The 19,878-nt window shown below is 51.1% G+C and overlaps 1 protein-coding gene across 3 annotated transcripts in view; it reads left to right on the top strand.

Moving 5' to 3' along the window:
* Positions 1-17,041, top strand: part of TIAM1 (TIAM Rac1 associated GEF 1) — a 101,389-nt gene extending 84,348 nt beyond the window's left edge. For 2 of the 3 annotated variants that reach the window (XM_041400146.1, XM_041400147.1), the window contains 12 exons: positions 3,312-3,491; positions 3,896-3,964; positions 4,188-4,313; positions 6,108-6,216; positions 8,951-9,130; positions 9,243-9,361; positions 10,097-10,205; positions 10,911-10,969; positions 12,613-12,715; positions 12,850-12,937; positions 13,736-13,908; positions 16,360-17,041. In XM_041400146.1, the coding sequence (XP_041256080.1) occupies positions 3,312-3,491; positions 3,896-3,964; positions 4,188-4,313; positions 6,108-6,216; positions 8,951-9,130; positions 9,243-9,361; positions 10,097-10,205; positions 10,911-10,969; positions 12,613-12,715; positions 12,850-12,937; positions 13,736-13,908; positions 16,360-16,823 (1,779 nt within the window). In that variant the 3' untranslated portion in view covers positions 16,824-17,041. The remainder of the gene's footprint in view (positions 1-3,311; positions 3,492-3,895; positions 3,965-4,187; positions 4,314-6,107; positions 6,217-8,950; positions 9,131-9,242; positions 9,362-10,096; positions 10,206-10,910; positions 10,970-12,612; positions 12,716-12,849; positions 12,938-13,735; positions 13,909-16,359) is intronic. The other variant, XM_041400148.1, reaches the window with a different exon arrangement.
* Positions 17,042-19,878: the final 2,837 nt, after the last annotated feature.

Genomic DNA, 19,878 nt, shown 5'->3' on the forward strand with positions numbered 1-19,878 from the left:
GGTTGTGGCTGTCCTTGATCCTCCTCCGTGGGGAGCATTGGAGCTTGGCTCCTCTGCTGAGCCCCTTCCCGAGGAGGGGTTAATGTCTGTGAACTCCACTTTCCAGTTGTGGCAGCCCTCAGACTCATTTTCAGCTTTTTGAAGGGATTGCCTGCGGGATTGTGCCTAAAGTGTGATGCCGTAATTCCCCATGAGAAATCCTGGTTTAGTGCTGTCATTGTCACTGCTGGCAGAGCTGGTGCAGGGAGATAAAAGGATGTTTCTCTTCCAGACCTTCCCTGCTTATCCACTATCTCTGGGAAAATGGGGACAGAGAGGTTTTTGTGAAATCTGCTTGAGAGTTTTCACCAAAATAGCCGTGCCCCGAAGCCCCCGTGTGCAGTGTGTGCCTGCTTTGTGTCTGGAAATGGATTTTTTAAAGGGAATACCGGGTAGAGAGCATTGTGCTCAGGGATGAAGCGCAGCAGTTGTTGCAGGTGGAGTCATACATTCCAGTTCTAGGAGAGAAACCACAATATTTTTATTGATATGGGCTGATGAGGTAACCAAGTTTGCTGGTCAATATGATGGTGGTTTAACAAGGCTTGGTGGTGAGGCTCACTTGGTTGTTTACTGCAGCCTCCCACTGAGGGATGAGGGTCAGAAAGGACCCTCTGAGTTGCTAAATTAGAGGGGTTTAGGTGCAGCTGGATCTGCTCCAGTCCCAGGCTTGGTCAGTGGTTTATGTCTGAAGGATTATACACGCACAGCCAGTGCCTTACATCCCTTGCTGAGATACAAAGTTCAGCACGTCATGCTCGCTTGCCAGGGCTCTGCGGTGGCCAGGAGCCCCCAGGCTTGAGGAGACCCCTTCCCACTCAGGTGTGCTCACACAGTTTGGTCAGCGGAGCAGCAGGAGCACAGGTTTGTGGATGTGGCTGTGCTGGGGGTGTGGGGCAGGGCGGTGCTGGCCGTGGCTGCAGCCCTCCAGCGGTTTATTGAGCGTGCACAAGTGGAGATAAGGCTTTGGGAAGCCCTCCACACTTCCTTCCTGCCATATGGGTGTCTCTGCTCCTGCTGGGGCACGGCACACGCCTCGGGGAGTTATTTCAGCTTCAGTGCTGAGCTGGTGTTTCACGCCCCGAGCGGATTTTCGCTCTCTCTTTCTGGGTGACCCATCTTTCCCTGCAGGAGCCTGCACAGGATGGGGGGATCTGCAGAGGGGCAGGCAGGAACCGCTTAAACACTGGGTTTATTTTGGTGTTTGATTCCAGATCGTGCTCTGTTCATTAGAACTGGATTTATTTGTACATTTGGATATTAAACACCACTGGACACGTGTGCCTCAAGGAGTGCTAGCAAAGCCAGACATTGCTGAGCAAAAGCCTGCCTGTGCTGGGTCTCTGCAGGCTCAGATGGTCACATCTGAGCTGTCAGCTCTCTGTGCCTTCCAGCAGAGCAGGGGGCTTGGGAAGGTGTTTTAACCTGGGCTGCAGCCAGGCTTTCACCCACTGCCCTTGCTGGGTTTGGGGCTGTTGGGCTCAAGGTCACACCTGCTGAAATCTGATGCAGATCTAATCCAAGAGTTTGGGTGGGCTTTATACTTAGAAGCACGTTAAGTGTAGGTGGAACCTTGCTGAGAAACAACAGGAATTACTGGCTAATTAAGATTAATAAATCTCAAATCTCAGTGACACATGCCAGGAGCAGAGTGAGCTGGAGGTGGACTGGTCCAACTCACTGCTTCCTCCTGCCTTCAACTTGCCATGTCTTTCCTTTCTTCCACATCTGAGTTAAACCTCAGAAACTGAAGGTGAATGTTTTCCCTGGAATGAAGCGTGTCCAAAAGGCATTTTTGTGTAGACAGCCAGTTACAATGAGTTCCTGGCTTACCTGACTGTCCTGAAGAAAATGATCCTTTGTGTAAAGACCATCTTTCCTCATGTGCTGTGCACTGGGAGCTCAGGGGAGCATTTGCAGCCCCAAGAGACCTCTAAGGGCACGGGGTGGAAATCTTTCCTTGTCCTAACATGGATTGTAGGTGCATGGAGAGGAAATAGCCCTGTGTGAGCAGACTGCATGGCTTAAAAAACATGGAGATCACAGCTACCAGTGGGTGGGAGTGAAGTGATGTCCCAGGGGCAGAGCTTTGTCTCCAAACTGAAGGTGAAGATGTGCACTTTTATTTTCTCCCTCTCTCTCTCTCTTTAAAATATTTTTGTTAGTTTTTTTCTCCTCTGCTCTCTTGCCTGATTTTGGGTCAGTTGTTCCACAGAATTACAGAATTAGCCATGTTGGAGAACACCTCTGAGACCACGGAGTCCAAACTGTGCCAAATTCCCACCTTGTCACCCAGCCCAGAGCTCTGAGTGCCACACCCAGGAATTCCTTGGGCACCTCCAGGGATGGGCACTCCAAACCTGCCTGGGAGCCCCTGCCACCCTTTCCATGGGGAAATTCCTGAACTTGGGGGGCTGTGGAGGCAGAGCTGGGGAATCACTGAGCCTGGCTGGAGGTCCTGTGGCAGGATGATCAGCTGTGGTCCCTGGAGCAGCTCTTTCCCTCCAGGTCTCCAGGAGGGATGGGGCCAGCCCACGGCTGCCTTGGCAATCCTGGAAGCCTGGGGCTGTCGTCACTGACACCACAGACTATTCCTGCTCCAAACTCTTCAAGTGCAATGAAAGATGGGAGGAAATGATCTAACACGAGGGGGTGAAGTGAGGATAACTGGCTTTTTATATAGGCAGCTGATTAAATATTAAAGGAAGCAGGGAGGTGGAGCAGCTCTGGGAAATGGCACTGAGGGGAAGAAGTTCACCCTGCCAGGCACATTTCCAGACACAGCTGCTTGCCCAGAGAGCTTCTGCCTGGAGCCTGGAGGGGCTTTAGCTGGGAGGCTGTGCTTCCCCACAGCCCAGCCTGAGTGGTTTGTGAGCAGAACTGTTCCCAGCACTGCTGCAGCCCCGGCTGGGGAACTGCCAGCGGCTGGGGTGTGAGTTTTGTTTGCACAGGCATTTTTGGTTCCCAATTCTTGGGCCTCTCTGTGAGTTTGTCAATCTCAAGTGCTGAGTGAGCCTGTTTTAATTAAAATTCACGTGTGTCTGAGACCGGGAATGGAGTTGAACAGCACTTCAGTTAATTAAAGGAGTTCTGCAACTCCTTTTTTTTTTTCTTTATCCTCAGTCATAGAGAGACACAGTAGACACTTGTGGTGCCTGTTGAGAAGTCCCCAAGCTGCAACTGCTGAGCTGCAAACCCTCCTCAGCCCCTTTGTTCCTCTGGCTCTTACTTCCAATATTACCACTGCTCTTTCCTCTCCCTTCTCTCCAAAGAGCACAGAGCAGGTCGCAGCTTTCTGTCGCAGCCTGCATGAAATGAACCCCTCTGACTGCAGTGCTCCCCCCCAGGACTGTGCAGGGCCCCAGCTGAGCACCATGAGGCAGCTCACGGACGCAGACAAGCTGAGGAAGGTCATCTGTGAGCTCCTGGAGACCGAGCGCACCTACGTCAAGGTGAGGGCTTCAGCCTCAGCTCTCCTGCAAGGCTCTCCTGCTCTCTGGCTGGGCTTGATGTCTGCAGCTCTTGGGGAACTTGCAACCAGTTCTGTGACAGAAATGTATTTTGTGTATTAAATATATTGCTCCTAAAATGTCACTCAGACCACGGAGATAAGGCGTTTCCAAGGGCTCGGCTCTCAGGCTTAGCTGGTGTGCAGTCACTGCTTGCTGAGGTCTGCTTTTGTAGCCAGAAGTGTGTGAATGTTTCCTTTTCCTGTCTTACGTTGTGTGAAATCCAAATTTCGTGTTGTGTGTAAAAAGGGAAAGTCCTCAGATCAGGTGAGCATCGTTTGCCACCTCAGTAAATACCCAGAGGCAGTCTGAGGGACCAACGTGGGAATCTTTCTCTGAATTTTTAGGATTTAAATTGTCTGATGGAGAGATACCTGAAGCCTCTACAGAAAGAAACCTTCCTCACACCAGATGAGGTATGTTGACCCTTGTTTGTCTGAAATCAATTTCACTGAATTCCATTTCTTTCCATAATGGATTGAGTGGAGCATCAAGGTGCTGCTCAGTAATGGCTGCAGCTTGTTTTTTCTGACATCACGTTGTTTTACAATTGCACTGAGAATTGCTGCAGTTCTAGAAAACACAGTTTAGCCTCAAAGTGATATTTTCAGCATTCTGCTTTTTTTCTCCTTTTATTAGCTGGATGTTCTCTTTGGGAACCTGACTGAAATGGTAGCATTCCAGGTAGAGTTCCTGAAAACTCTGGAGGATGGAGTAAGGCTGGTTCCAGACCTGGAAAAGCTTGAAAAAGTTGAGCAATTTAAGGTAATAATTGTTCACTTCCATATATTAAAACCACATTATTTGCATTATCTCATTGTTTAGATTTTGAGGAAACCTTTAACACTCTGCATCATATTTTCCTGGCTATTGCCACTGTTCATGTAAAAACCTGCATCTTCTTCTATTTAAGATTAATTTTCAACTGATGCTGGTGCTGCTGAAAAATCATCCTGCTGCAATTGTAGTTTATGCTACATTTAGCCATATAGAGCACAAGAAACCATGTGCTTTTTGGTTCTATTCTTGCCCTTCTGCCAGATTTCTTGCCTTCAGCTGTCAGGAAACGCTAGAAATGGAAAGTTACATAAAATCCTTGTCCTGACAAGTCTCATGTTCAGAAGCCTTCTGGGGCTACAGATCAGAGCAATACATGGAATTTTGTATTTCCTCTTTCAGTGCACGGTGGCAAACACTTCTGCCTTTCAGCAGGTGTGCATCTCCACAGGTAGAAATGGCAACTGCAGCTCTGTGAACTTCATTTAAAACCCAGGGGGATGTGGAGCCAGATTTCATTTTGTGTCTAACGCAGTGGTACTGGTGGTGGAGGCACAGCAAGGAGATGACGGAATGTTTTTCCTTTGGGGAATTCTGGCTCTGAGCACCACTCACCTTGGTAAAGGACAGGATGAGTAGTAATAATAATAATAGTTCCTCTGGCCCCTGCGTGCTCTGAGCTGTAAGAGAGGAGTGCCAGTGAAGGTCCTTCCAGAGAAAACTCCATCTCCTGAGTGCTGCTGCTCCCAGCTCTTCCCACAAACCTGCACCGAGCTCACTTTCAGTTCTGCCCTGGGCCCTGTGTGAAAGCAGCTGGGTGTGAATGAAGTCTGGGCTTCTGTGCTTTCAGTTCTGCAGTTTGCTTCCCCTCTCCCCCTCACTGTCCCCAGCTGCCCACGTGTGCTCCCAGCCCTCAGCAGGTGCTGTCTGGTTCCCAGGATGTTTTGGGATTGTGGTTGACCCTGAACACCACCTCATTTCCAGGTGAAGCCCTGGGTGTGTTTGTGAGGGATGAGTGTTGCCTGCAGCTCCTCAGTGCCCTGGTCCACTGCAGGGTCAGACATATCCAGTCCTCCTGTGGCCTCTGGCCATTGCTGAGGTTTTAGGTGCAGTCAGTGCTGCCTCCAGGCTGGGGCTTGGCTGATGATGCTGATTACAGAGGCTGGATCCACACACCAGGGCTGGGCCTGTTTCCTGGTGGGTGAATCATGGAGTCACAGAATGGTTTGGGTGGCAGGAACCTGCAAGATCCCCTGGTTCCACCCTTTCCACTGCCCCAGGCTGCTCCAAACCCTGTCCAGCCTGGCCTTGGGCACTGCCAGGGATCCAGGGGCAGCCACAGCTGCTCTGGGCACCCTGTGCCAGGGCATCCCCACCCTTACAAGGCAGAATTCCTTCCTAAACCTACTATTCTTTCAGTTTGAAACCATTCCCCCTTGCCCTGTCACTCCAGCCCCTTATAAAGAGTCTCTCTCCATCTTCCTTGCTGGATCCCTTCAGGCACTGGAAGGCCACAGTGAGGTCACCCCAAAGCTTCTCTTTTCCAGGCTGAACAATCCCAATTCTCTCAGCCTTTCCTCCCAGCAGAGCTGCTCCATCCCTCTGATCATCCTGGTGCCTCCCCTGGGCTCACTCCAGCAGTGATGTCTTGGTGTGCAAGCACACTACAACTGCATTCTCCTGTCCTCCAAAAGCTGCATGAAAGCTTCAGATGACCTGGCTGAAGGCAAAGTAACTAAATGCCTTTTTACTAATTTTTTTTTTTTTTTCTTTTGATCCCAGAAAGTGTTGTTCTCCCTGGGTGGATCCTTCCTGTACTATGCTGACAGGTTCAAGCTGTACAGTGCCTTCTGTGCCAGCCACACGAAAGTCCCCAAAGTCCTGGTGAAAGGTAAGAGCCCCTTTCAGAGTTGCTGTGGGAAGTGGATTTGTAGAGAATTCTCAAACCTGACAGAAGGCTCACATAGTATACAGGTGTCTGTAAACTTTGAGATAAGAAATGCTGACTTAGAAATGCCATGGAATGGGACAGACCGTGTTGAGAGAGAAATGGAGCTAGAAATGAGTTTTAAAGGATGAGGTTGTAAATAAGACTGGATATTTTAGAGAAAAAGAACTATGAAAGATGCATTGTAGTAGGACTCACGAGGGGTAATTTTAGATAATAGGCTTTAAAGTATTTACAGTGTGGTGTGACAAAAGCTGAGAGGCCAAGAAACATTACAGTGTATTGTAATTAGGAAACAGGTGGCTTCTGATTGTGATGGCCTGAATTATAACATGTGTATTGTCTCACCCTTCACGTGAGACTGAACATGGAATCAAAGATTTTAAAAGGCCTCTCAGCTGCCCCATCTCTGGGTCAGAAAAGGGCTTAATCCAACAAGTTGTCACAGCCACGTGCTGGTTTTGGTCACTGCACCCCAAAGCTCTGAGGGCAGGAATGGGGCACACCCGTTCCTGGCTGCTCTCCAGCAGCCTTTGGAGCAGGGAATTCAGTCTGGAGAGGCTCCTGGAGGGCTCTGTGCTGTGGGAGCACCCCATGGTGACACCTGAGCAGCTCATTTCAAGAGCTGGCTCACCCTGCTTGCAGTTTTTCTCTCCCCACCCTTGCTTGCTCTCCCTTGCTGCGTTGGGTTTGTTTCCAGGCACTGGGAAGGTTTCCTGAGCAGGAATCACATCGTGGCTCTGGCTCTGTGCTGAGGGGTCACTGTGTGCTCTGGAACCAGGAGTGCTGGCTCTGTAGTGACCTCTGCATCCTCCTGGAGGTCGTGCCAGGAATCCTTGCTGGTGGCAATCCCTGGAAGCCAGTGTGGTGGAACACTGGCAGCCAGTGAGTGGATCAGCCTGGGAGAATGGAAGCTGGCAAAATATTTCAGCCCTCTCTCCTTCCTCTTGCCTTCACTCCAATTTGCCTGAGAAGCTTCCATGGCAGGATTCCTAGCAGAGCTTGGCTTGCTGGTTTGGAGATGAAAGCCCTGTGGTCTGGCTGCTGGGCCAGCTTGCCTCGCAGGGATGTTTTCCCTTGTGGAAGTGTAAATCTCAGGGAGCTACCAGGGCTTCCTGCCATTCCTTTTTGGCCAAGACATTAAACAAATGGTTCTAGTTGTAGCAGCAATGCCATTGAGGGAGGAACTCTGGTTTTTCAAACAACATCTGCATGTCTGGCAGTCAAAAATGTTGAGGTTTTTTCTTTCTTGGTTGATTTGGGTTTTGGGTTTTTTCTGTGCACTTTTCCTTTTTTCATTTCTGCTTGTAAACTTTTATTCCCTGTGCTGCAAAGAATACTTGGCAGCTCTGTGGAATACATAAATAAATTATTTGCTGCTAGTCACATCCATGCTTTCTTTTGGCATTATTTTATTGGACCCTAATGTTAAAGCTGTAAACCAGGTAGATCTGGTTATTTTGCTTTTCTTTTCCATTGCTGACTGTATTTGTAAATGAGAAAGTGTTGTGCTTGAATTATGGCATAAACAGAACTTAAAATTCTGTTCCAGAGGTAAATCTCTTCGACAGCCTGGGAGTGTATTTCAGGTGTCACTTGGGTGTCCTCAGCTGAGGTGCAGGTGGCTTTTGCATTTGAAACTCAAGTTACTTTATGTAAATCAGGTGACTGCCTGCAAAAAACCCCCAACCCCAGCAGGGGACATGACTCCAATAAAAGCAATTGTGTGGAATTGCTCCTGCACTGAATAATTTGTATGTCTATAAATACCACCTCCTCCTTCCTTCCATCCTTGTGCTCCAGTGGAGGGAGCAACAGAGAAAATGGCAATTTTGTAAATTCATAGCAGTCAAGTAGAAAAGATGATGGCAGTCAGGTGTCCAGTCTGCCTGTGCTCCCAAAATCTGGTGCATTAGCCTCAATTTCTGCTCCTGCCTCTCACCAGCTCCTGCGGTTGTTGTGACTCAGTGCTGCAGTTTGAGGTTTAATGAGGTAACAAGAGCCAGACTTGCCAATGTTGTGGGTGCACCATGGCTTAGAAGCAGTGACTTCTCACGAATGTCCAAAGTGAGACTTTGCTTAAAGGGAAGAGATGATTAAAACAGTTTGTGCTGCTCTAAAATAGCTGCCAGGCCAGAAGTTCCTCCTGCTCCTCCTGAGAGGCAGCCCCGGGCTCTGCTCCCTGTGACCAGGGACAGGACCCAGGGAACAGCTGGAGCTGTGCTAGGGTAGGGTTAGGTTGGATTTTAGGGAAAGGTTCTTCCCCAGAGGTGCTGGCACTGCCCAGGCTCCCCAGGGAACGGGCACGGCCCCACAGAGCTCCAGGAGCTCCCAGGGATGCCCAGGGGGGATTGTTGGGGTGTCTGTGCAGGGCCAGGGGTTGCACTGGATAATCCTTGTGGGGCCCTTCCCACTCAGGAGATTCTGTCATGGATAGTGCAATTAAACTTGCCCGTGCTGGAGGTGGATGCCTGCTGTGAAATCCTAAATAGCACATCCGGGGAGAGTGGCAGTGACTCAAATCCTGGAGGGCGTAAATCAAATTCTGCAGGCCCAATAAATCTGCGCTTCCTCACACAATGTCTCCGGATAAACCAATTTAAACCTGGAAAAGTTGCTTTCTCAGGGCAGCAGTAATGGTTTGTCATTGCTCAATGGCTTCCTTTGAATCTGGCAGCCAAGACAGACACTGCTTTCAAGGCGTTCCTGGACGCCCAGAACCCGCGCCGGCAGCACTCCTCCACCCTGGAGTCTTACCTCATCAAACCCATCCAGAGGATACTCAAATACCCCCTCCTGCTCAAGGAGCTCTTTGCTCTCACTGACGTGGACAGTGAAGAGCATTATCACCTTGATGGTAAGGACTTAACCACGCTTTCCTCTGGCTCACCTTGTTCTTGAGCCTGCCCCCATCCCTTCCTCTCAGAGGGTGAAAACTCCTTTTTGCTCATCCCCTGTCTCTCTTCCAGTGGCCATCAAAACCATGAACAAAGTTGCCAGCCACATTAATGAAATGCAGAAAATCCATGAAGAATATGGGGCAGTGTTTGACCAACTCATAGCGGAGCAAACAGGGGAGAAAAAAGAGGTAACAATCAGATTTAGAGGGGAATGGGTTATTTTGGTGCCTGTTAAACTGGATCCAATTTCCTTTCCTGCTGTGCCACTGAAGTAAATCCTGATGCAAACAGATAAATCCCAGCTCAGCTGAAGACCTGAACTGAAGTGAATTAAGACTTCACTGAGTGGAGGGTAGAAGGATGGGATAACATCCCCTGAACTGGGGATGGCCCTCAGTTTGTCACTCTGAGCACCGTAAGGACAAAGGTCTGGTTGCTGCACCTCCCAGCAGCTGGCAACTCCTTTCTTTTTGTGTTCCCAGCAATGTGGTGTCCAAAGAGGAGCCTTGGGGCAAGGTCAAGAGCCATAGCAGCTGTGGGGAGGGGCTGCTTTGGCCACTGCATCTGATGCAGTCTCTAAACTTCACCCCAAACTGAATATGTGCTTAAATATTCCAGCAAAACACAAAGAAACTGGTAGGGAGAAAAATGGACAAAGGGGAACAAAAGGCAACAAAAAGTTTTGTTTTGACCCTGAGTTCCAAGAGCTGGACTCTTGAGTTTAACTTACCCTAATGTATGCTCATTAATTAAGGGTTTGCATGCATCTGTCTGCAGTGAGCTGATGAAATACTCCCGAAGTTTGCTGGGGGGAATTTTGTTCAGGACTAGACTTCATACAAGTTTCCTTGAGCTGCAAACTGCCATCAGATTCCTTGAGCTGATCACAACCCTTGTCTTTGTGCATGTGTTGGTGTTGGCAGGTGGCCGACCTTTCCATGGGGGACTTGCTCTTGCATAACACAGTGATATGGCTGAACCCTCCTGCTTCCCTGGGCAAGTGGAAGAAGGAACCTGAGCTGGCAGCCTTCGGTTTGTATCCCAGGACTTTCATTTCACATGCCTTGGAGACTGGCAGCTGTGCCTTGGCAGATGTGGAAAGTATCCGAGCATCGCCTTCCCAGGGCTGGCTGGAATTTAAACGTGGGCTTGTCTCTTTGCTGCAGGGCTCAGCTCTGCTCTCTGGTAGTTTTCCTGGCTCAGGTGAAAGGTTTGTGTGCTTGGGAGTAGAGGAGACCCATCCCAAGCCTTATGGATGCTCTTGAGGACAGGCTGTGGGAGCTGGGCCTGGTCCCTCTTGGCAGGGAAAGGCTGGGAGGGGATCCATCAACCCACACAAATATCCCACCAATCAATCCATACAAATATTCCATCAATGCACACAAATACCCCCAGGGGCTGTCACAGGATGGTGCCACGCTCTGCTCAGTGGTGCCAGTGCCAGGATGAGCAGCAGTGGCCATGAACTGAAACACAACGAGTTCCACCTCAGCCTGAGGAAGAACTTCTGTCCATGGAGGGGGCAGAGCCCTGGAACAGCTGCCCAGGGAGGGCCTGGAGTCTCCATCTCTGGGGACATCCCAAAACCCCAAATTCCTGTGTCACCTGCTCTGGGTGACCCTGCCTTGGTGGGGGGGTTGGACTGGGTGATCTCCAGAGGTCCCTTCCAACCCCAGCTGTCCTGGAATTCTTGGATTCTGTGACTCCATAGCTCTTGTCTCTAACTTTCTCCTCCAGTGTTCAAAACTGCCGTGGTCCTCGTGTACAAGGATGGTTCCAAACAGAAGAAGAAACTGGTAAGTGTGCAGGGACTGTTTGGGTGATGCCGTGGGCATTTCTGGGGCTGTGGTGGAGTTCTGCTTCCCACAAAGCCATGGAGCTGGAATGTGCTCTGGCATGTGTGGTCCCTGCTGTCTGAGGAGCTGGGTGAGCACAGCAAGCATTGCTTTATCCTTTGTTGCCACGCTTGTCACATCCATTCCCTGCTGTGGGATTGCCCTGGATGAAGATGTCACTGTGAGTGTGTCTCTTGGCTTAGATTCTTTGGTCAGTGTGAGTGTCTGCAAGCTAATTAATGTCTGTCACCTCACACAGTGCCCTGGCTGTTGTGTGCCACCAAGCAAGTGCTGGCTGCTCTCAGCTACATCAGGAGTGGCTCAGGGATCCCACTGGAGTTTGGGATTCCAAGTTAAAGCTGGGCTTGGCAGTGCTACCACGGGGGCACAGTCTGGAGTGATACAGGGAAACTGGTGATCCCTGCTCGTGGCATAAAGCAGAGGGGGGTTGGAGGTGCCAGCGTGGGGAAAGGCAGCTGGCACAGTGACTTCAGAGAGAAAAGCAGAACTCTGATGTATTCCTGAGTGTGTGTGCACCCAGGGCTGGGAGAAAAGCAGAGCTCTGATGTGTTCCTGAGTGTGTGTGCACCCAGGGCTGGGAGAAAAGCAGAACTCTGATGTATTCCTGAGTGTGTGTGCACCCAGGGCTGGGAGAAGAGCAAAACTCTGATGTATTCCTGAGTGTGTGTGTGCACCCAGGGCTGGGAGAAGAGCAAAACTCTGATGTATTCCCGAGTGTGTGTGCACCCAGGGCTGGGAGAAGAGCAAAACTCTGATGTATTCCCCAGAGTGTGTGCACCCAGGGCTGGGAGAAAAGCAGAACTCTGATGTATTCCTGAGTGTGTGTGCACCCAGGGCTGGGAGAAAAGCAGAACTGTGATGTATTCCCCAGTGTGTGTGCACCCAGGGCTGGGAGAAAAGCAGAACTCTGATGTATTCCCGAGTGTGTGTGCACCCAGGGCTGAGAGAAAAGCAGAACTCTGATGTATTCCTGAGTGTGTGTGCACCCAGGGCTGGGAGAAAAGCAGAGCTCTGATGTGTTCCTGAGTGTGTGTGCACCCAGGGCTGGGAGAAAAGCAGAACTCTGATGTATTCCTGAGTGTGTGTGCACCCAGGGCTGGGAGAAGAGCAAAACTCTGATGTATTCCTGAGTGTGTGTGTGCACCCAGGGCTGGGAGAAGAGCAAAACTCTGATGTATTCCCGAGTGTGTGTGCACCCAGGGCTGGGAGAAAAGCAGAACTCTGATGTATTCCTGAGTGTGTGTGCACCCAGGGCTGGGAGAAAAGCAGAACTGTGATGTATTCCTGAGTGTGTGTGCACCCAGGGCTGGAAGAAAAGCAGAACTCTGATGTATTCCCCAGTGTGTGTGCACCCAGGGCTGGGCTGGGTGACTCTGGAGAGCCTTGCTGGGAGCTGATGGGCCTTAGGGGCTGCTTTAGTCCAGGTTCCAGCAAGGTCCCCACAGAGAGGCCCCCGAGGGAGGTGTGGGGTGGGAAAAGCAGGATTGCAGCAGTCTGTGGCTGGGAGCCCTCAGCACAGAGCACAGCACTGTCTGCCTGCCCCAGGGCGTCTCCTTTCCTGACGGTGTTTGAAATCCTTGCAGGGAGGATCCCACCGAGCCTCCATTTATGAAGACTGGGATCCGTTCCGGTTCCGCCACATGATCCCTCTGGAAGCGCTGCAGGTGCGGGCGCTGGCCAGCGCAGGTAATGTCCCCCAGCCGCAGTCTGCCAGGCCTGCAGCGTGCCCTGCACCTCACTGGGCACTAAATGCAGCTGCAGTAAGTGCTCTGCAGTTACCCGTGAAGGCACGCATCAAGTTCTGCTTGGTTTCCCTCTAGATGCGGAGACCAATTCTGTGTGTGAGATTGTCCACGTCAAATCTGAGTCTGAGGGCAGGCCAGAAAGGACGTTTCATCTCTGCTGTAGGTAAGTGGGATTCCCTGTTTTCTGTTTTTTCCTTCACAGCTGCATCTCTGCACCCCTGCTTGCCTGTGTGTGTCCTTCGAGGCTATCTGGGAACAGCCACTTAGGGAGAGTGGGGAGAGGGTGTTCAAACGTAACTTCTGGAAGGTAGAATTTTGTACAGCCTCTGAAAATAACTTGATCGGCTTTGCACCTTTATGGGAAAAGCTTTATTGCTATTTTCCAGTTAAACTGCAGCATTAGATCTTTATGGCAGGTGTTGTGTTCATCTGGTTCCTTTCATGGCACCAGGTCCCAGCCTCTGCACCCAAATGAACACCCATTGTTGTGGTGGTGGTGTGTTTAGGGTTCAAGGAAGAACTCGGAACACAAGTTCATGAGTATCCAACAGAGCTGGTGCCAAGCCAATTCCTACTTCTAGGAAGAGCTGCAGGAGCTGTGCAGCTGTGGGGTGTGTTTGCAGGGACAGATGGACTGAGCACCACAGGTCACTGGATGTGTGCTGCACACAGCCACGTGTGGGTGGCACTGCAGGGAAAGGAAACCTCGAGAGGGCTGAAAGGCTGAGTGTTTTATTAATGACCCGGCTGTTGGTTTCCTTGGATGCCCACTGCAGTGACCATGGATTTAGCTTTGCTTTGAAAATACTGACTTCAGGGGAGAGTTCTTTGGGGAAGCGCCTGCCAGTCAATTTGCACTGTCTTAAATCACAGAATTGGCCCTTATTTGCCTCATTTACAGCCAGCTTTTAGCAGTTCCCAAGGGGTAACTCTGCCTTTTGTATTCCCACCTCTTTTTCAGCTCTCCAGAGCACAGGAAGGACTTTCTGAAGGCAGTGCACTCCATCCTGCGGGACAAACACAGAAGACAGCTCCTTAAAACCGAAAGTTTGCCCTCCTCCCAGCAATATGTTCCTTTTGGTGGAAAAAGATTGTGTGCTCTAAAAGGTGCAAGGCCAGCCATGAACAGGGCAGGTACTGTAGGGCTACAGACTTTCAAGATCCCAGTAACCCCAGCAGCGCTGTAGGACACACGGTTGTGTCTGTCACTTGTATATTAGGATTAGCATTCTCTCCTGTGTGTGTAAAAACTGCTGGTTTTCCATGCTTCACTTCCTTGAGAGCCTTAAATTGCCTCTATTTACCTTGCTTTGCACTCGAGGCTCAGCTTCAGAGCAGTGCTTGTGGCCTGGAAGGGAGATGGGATTCCTGGCAGCACCGATTGGCTGTGCACTCTGGCTCTGAACTGGGGCTCAGCTGAACAGAGCAGAAGCTGTGTGATCCTTAAGAGCATGTACAGAATTTTGAGATAACCCGAGCACTTTGGAACTAAAATGCACAAGGAAAAACAGCTCCCCTGAGCTTGGTTTGAAGGGGCAGCTGTGGGTGTCCTCCACCTGAGCCTTTCCAGCTCAACTGCTAAAGGGCACGTGCTCCTCCTTCCCACATTTGGAGAAGCATGCACTTGGTACTCCTATTTTTGTAATGGCCTGTCCTAAACCATGGATTTTCCTTTGCAGTTGACTTCAGGGCAAAGCAGGTTTTCATTTTCAGAACTGTAGATGCTGGAGGGAAGAAACATTTGCTTCCAACCCCAGAGTACACGGCAGCGCTGCGTGTTTTGTTCTGGTCTGTTGTTCTTGTTCTGCTCAGTAGATCCAGCACTGTAGACAGCCAGGCTTTCTGCTCCTCCTCTGACCAGGGCAGGCCAGACCAGCACCAGCTGAGCCCAGCTTCTCAGTCAGGTGCTGCTGGAGATGCCAGACCTCTTCAGTTTGGCTCCGTGGGGCATTTGTGTGATGAATTCTGCAGGGATTAAAATCCCACCTTGGAGTCCAGACCTCTCCCTACAGATAAAATTTGCAGCTGCTGAGCAATTGTAATTAATGCACCTTGTGAGGCTCAGGGATGTTGAAATGTGACCTCAAGTCCAGGGCAGAGCTGGATAAACTCATCCTGCAGTGCTGAGGTGCTGCTCAGTGCAGGGGAACTAACTCCAACCTCAGAGCTCTGTGTGTGTCCCTGAGGCACCGTGGTGCCTGCAGGATTTGCCCCTGCTTGGGAAGATGTTCTGGCACAGAGAATGGGAATTTGCTAATTGGGCCAGCTGCTGAGTAGATGCTGAGGAAGGAACTTCTGACAGCTCTTCTGGGTTGGGGGATTGGTTTTGTCCTTGCCCAGTAAGGAGGAAATGAGGAAGAGAGCAGCAGAGCCTGGACAGGGAACGTAATTCCCTGTAAATAACACAGCATCTTCAGCACTGAGGTATCCCCTGGGAAAGCTGTAGGAAAGCTGCTCTGGGCCCAAATGTCCCCCTGCAAGGTGTGAAGCTGCTGGATTTTATGGTGTGCTGGCAGCAGGGGCTGCGAGTGGGAAGCTGAGCTGAGCAGATGCCCTTGGTGCTGGCTGGCTGCCCGCTGCTCAGGAGGAGCAGTTGAGGGCCGTGATCTGTGGCATGGTGGATCCAGAGCCGTGATCTGTGGCAGGGTGGATCCAGAGCCGTGATCTGTGGCAGGGTGGATCCAAGCCGTGATCTGTGGCAGGGTGGATCCAGAGCTGTGATCTGTGGCACGGTGGATCCAGAGCCATGATCTGTGGCACGGTGGATCCAGAGCCATGATCTGTGGCACGGTGGATCCAGAGCCGTGATCTGTGGCACGGTGGATCCAGAGCCATGATCTGTGGCACGGTGGATCCAGAGCCGTGATCTGTGGCACGGTGGAGCCAGAGCCATGATCTGTGGCGTGGTTGGTCCAGAGGCCATGATCTGTGGCAGGGTAGATCCAAAGGCCATGATTTGTGGCAGGGTGGATCCAGAGCCGTGATCTGTGGCGTGGTTGGTCCAGAGGCCATGATTTGTGGCATGGTTGGTCCAGAGGCTTGGTCCAGAGGCCATGATCTGTGGCAGGGTAGATCCAAAGGCCATGATTTGTGGCAGGGTGGATCCAGAGCCGTGATCTGTGGCACGGTGGAGCCAGAGCCATGATCTGTGGCGTGGTTGGTCCAGAGGCCATGATCTGTGGCAGGGTAGATCCAAAGGCCATGATTTGTGGCAGGGTGGATCCAGAGCCGTGATCTGTGGCACGGTGGAGCCAGAGCCATGATCTGTGGCGTGGTTGGTCCAGAGGCCATGATCTGTGGCAGGGTAGATCCAAAGGCCATGATTTGTGGCAGGGTGGATCCAGAGCCGTGATCTGTGGCGTGGTTGGTCCAGAGGCCATGATTTGTGGCAGGGTGGATCTGAGCAGCAGGAACTCCTCGTGTGGCCGCAGAGGCCTCGAGCCGAGGAGCCGTGGCCGCAGGGAGACGGGAGTGACCGGGCCCTGCCCGCCCGGTGCCCGGCGTGCCAGACAGGACTTAGCTTTGTGCCAGGGTTGTGCCGTGTGTGTGTAAAACACCTGTGGGGTTTTATCTTTGTGTGTGCAGTGTCAGCCCCGAGCAAGTCTCTGGGGAGGAGGAGGCGGCGGCTGGCCCGAAACAGGTTTACCATTGACTCGGAGGCCGTCCACGGCAGCAGCCCCGAGAAAGAGCCCGCGCAGGGAGGGGACACTGACCGCTGGGTCGAGGAGCAGTTCGACCTGGCGCAGTACGAGGAGCAGGAGGACATCAAGGAGACCGACATCCTGAGCGACGACGACGACTTCTGCGAGGCGGCGCGCGGGGCGCAGCGCGAGCTCCGGGAGCGGCTGCAGGCCACGTCCCTGGCGGGCGGCCGGCGGCCCGAGCGGCCCTGCCCGCCCGGCGACGCGCACGCCGCCAGGATGGCCCAGCTGAGGAAGCAGGCGGCCCTGCCCGCCGTCAACGGCGCCGCCGAGGCCCACGGCGAGGAGGTCATCTGGGTGCGGCGGGAGGACTTTGCGCCCGGCGGGAAGCTCAACACCGAGCTCTGAAGCGGCCCCCGAAGGCCTCGGTCCCCCCCGTGACCCCGCGGATTGCACACTTGCACGCGCCGTTGCGGCAGCTCAGCCGGTCCCCGAGCCGCGCGGCCGCGCTTCAGGCAACCGTCGAGCGCTCAAAAACCGGGAACCGAACGAGCTTGAGGTCCTGCCTTGCGTTAACCAAGGGCTTTCACACTATTTTATTTATTCTAAAACAATCAGGGGCTGAAATTGAGCACGGGGAGAAGGTAATCACTGGAAAACGAGTTACTCTGGGTGTCTTAACCTCTGTGCGGCGATGGGCTCCGGCAGGAGCGCGAGGACAGGGGTTGGTGGCCGTGAAAGCCGGCGGTCGTAGGCTCATCTCCTTCACGAGGAAACTGCCTTTTTAACCTGTACAGTCGCAGTGTTCCGACTCCCTTTCCCTCTCTAAATGTAAGAGAATATCCATGTATTTTAGGAACGTGTGAGGAAAGGTTTGGGATTTATGTCGTGTTCAGTCCTCTTGGTCTGTGGCTGGTCTAATTTAATGTCAATGTTGGAAGCTCTAGTTTTACATACTCTTGTAAAGATGCCAAACTCTCTTGAAAGAGATCCAAATTTAACACTTGAAGAAATATTTTTTTGTATTTTACCTGAGATGCAGGGGCACAGAGGGGTAAGAGATTTAGGGTAGCTCCACGTCTAGGATACGAGGCTAGCTTTTTGCAGAGGGTTAGGAACGGTGGTTTTATATTAAAATATGAACTGGAAACTCTTATTTAGGTATAACTTTCTTCAGGAAAAGGTTTATTGTATATGTTTGAGACTGGAGTTTAGTTAGCTAATAAAAAGAATAATAAATAAAATGACGTGACTGAATTGCAGTGGAGCAAAGGGATCTGTGGTGTGCCCAAGCCACAGATCCCTTTGCCCCTCTCTCTCTGGCAGAGTTTGGGCTTAGGGGACAGGGAATTCATGGCCAAAAAACTGACCTCGCCCACTCTCCTACCGTGGGTGAAACTAGTGTATTTTAATTCCTTTATAAAAGCTTTTCCACTGCAATAGAGGATGAAAAAAGTTCTACACAGGTAAACTTCTTTAACATTTTAAATCTTTCATTTAAACATCTAAAACAGGGTAAAATGTGACTAAAATCTCGTGGTTTTTAAGTAGACTTCCAGATGCGAAACACAAAATAGCACTTTTTTTTTTTTTAAAGGATTTATATAGCTTTCCCCATTGCAGTCTCCCCTAAAAGAAAAAAAAAAAAAAAAAAAGGAAGATTATATGAAATTTTGTTTTGTTTTGTTGGTATCTATTGATGTTTGACACATCACTGGGTACTTTGAGAACCTGAAATTTTATAATAGCCTTAGGATTATATTTTATAAAATCCACTCTGACTATATTTTAAAACATAACAAAAATTATCCCCTCTCCCCAAAACATCCATCACTGTCTGTGTGTCCCAGCTGGCATCCTCCCCTCCCTCCCTCCCTCCCCTGGTTTCTGGTGCACTATACTTGACTTATGAAAGCTTTCTCTAGTAACTTTTTTGCTATCTCCTGGTTTCTTTTCGTAAGAGCTTTAGAGGAGTTTCTACCCCCTTTGTATGACCACATGGTTGTTTTTGTACCATCACCTGTCGGTGTCCCGCGTGCTGGAGGGTTTGGCTGTCCTGGGCTGCTCCCAGAGCATGCAGCCAGCACTCAAATACTGGAAGGCTGGTACTGGGAAGGTACCGTGGCTCTTGTACATAACGTCATGACATGTCTATGTCAAAGGTTCTTATATATTTCTTTTATAAGCTGAAAGAAGGTCTATTTTTATGTTTTTAGTTCTATGAATGGAACGTTGTAAATGCCTGTCGGAAATAAAATACTGGAGGAAAAAAAAAAACAAAACAAACAAAACAAAAAACTGCAGAGAGTGGTGTGTGGAGGCCACGGGTGATGTGGAGCCTGTCACAGGAGGGCTGTGAGGTGGGAAGGGTGATGCCAGGGAGGAGGTCCTGCATTCCCAGCTGGGGCAGCTCGGGAAGGAGCCCTCAGGTAAGGCTCTGCTAGTGTTTTGGTGAGGGGACAACACACATTTCCCTTATGGCACCCATATCCAGCCATTCCTGCTGCTTTTCCACCTCAGGAAGGAGCCCTCAGGTAAGGCTCTGGTGAGGGGACAACACACATTTCCCTTATGGCACCCATATCCAGCCATTCCTGCTGCTTTTCCACCTCGGGAAGGAGCCCTCAGGATAAGGCTTTGGTGAGGGGACAACACACATTTCCCTTCTGGCACCCACATCCAGCCATTCCTGCTGCTTTTCCAGGCTGGTCACAAGGATCCTTCAATTGAGTGTTTCCAAAAATGAGATAAAAAGCAGCAAATTCCAGGAGAATTCCCATTGCTTTGGAGGAGCTCCCCAGTCTGTCCATGGCCAGTTCCTTGGCCAGTCCCAGACTGGGGGAGTGTGCTGGGGGTTGGTGTGGGCACAGCACTGGGAGAGCACGGGCACCCACAGACGGAGCTGGGGCGGCACTCTCTGGGGGATGACAAAAATGACACAAGGGAAGTGGCATTAAAACGGGCTGGGGTGTGTGCAGCACTTCCTGCAGCAATGCAGTGTTTGCTGCTTCAGGCAGGATTGTCTTTGGCTTGTCAAGCTAATCCAGATCCTCAGGAAGTCGGGGAAATGGTGAGAAGAAGACAGAGTGAGGGCATCAAGAGGAAAGCAGCACACGAGTGGTGACAAGTGACACCGGGATGCCAGCTCCACAGCTGGAACGCTTTGACTTTAAAGCTCTGTGCTGCCACCAGCCAGGAGCAGAGGACCACAGAGGGAAAATCCTCCTGCAGTTAATTCCCTGGGCAGTTTGGAGAGGTGAGCAGCAGTGCCTTGTTTCTGTGCCAGGCCAGAGCCGGGTGTGCCCTGCGGCAGAGCTGTGCCAGATGCCCAGCTGGCAGGGTGCAGATGACCTCTCTGCCATCACACCTTGGCCCAGCAGCCAAGGGGGCTGCTTCTGGGGAAAACACTGTTTGAAACAAAACTGCTAACCCAAGGAAACCATTAGAAATACCACGCTGAAAA

This window comes from Onychostruthus taczanowskii, unplaced genomic scaffold (assembly GCF_017590055.1).
Source record: "Onychostruthus taczanowskii isolate IOZ18803 unplaced genomic scaffold, ASM1759005v1 scaffold172, whole genome shotgun sequence".
NCBI lineage: Eukaryota > Metazoa > Chordata > Aves > Passeriformes > Passeridae > Onychostruthus > Onychostruthus taczanowskii.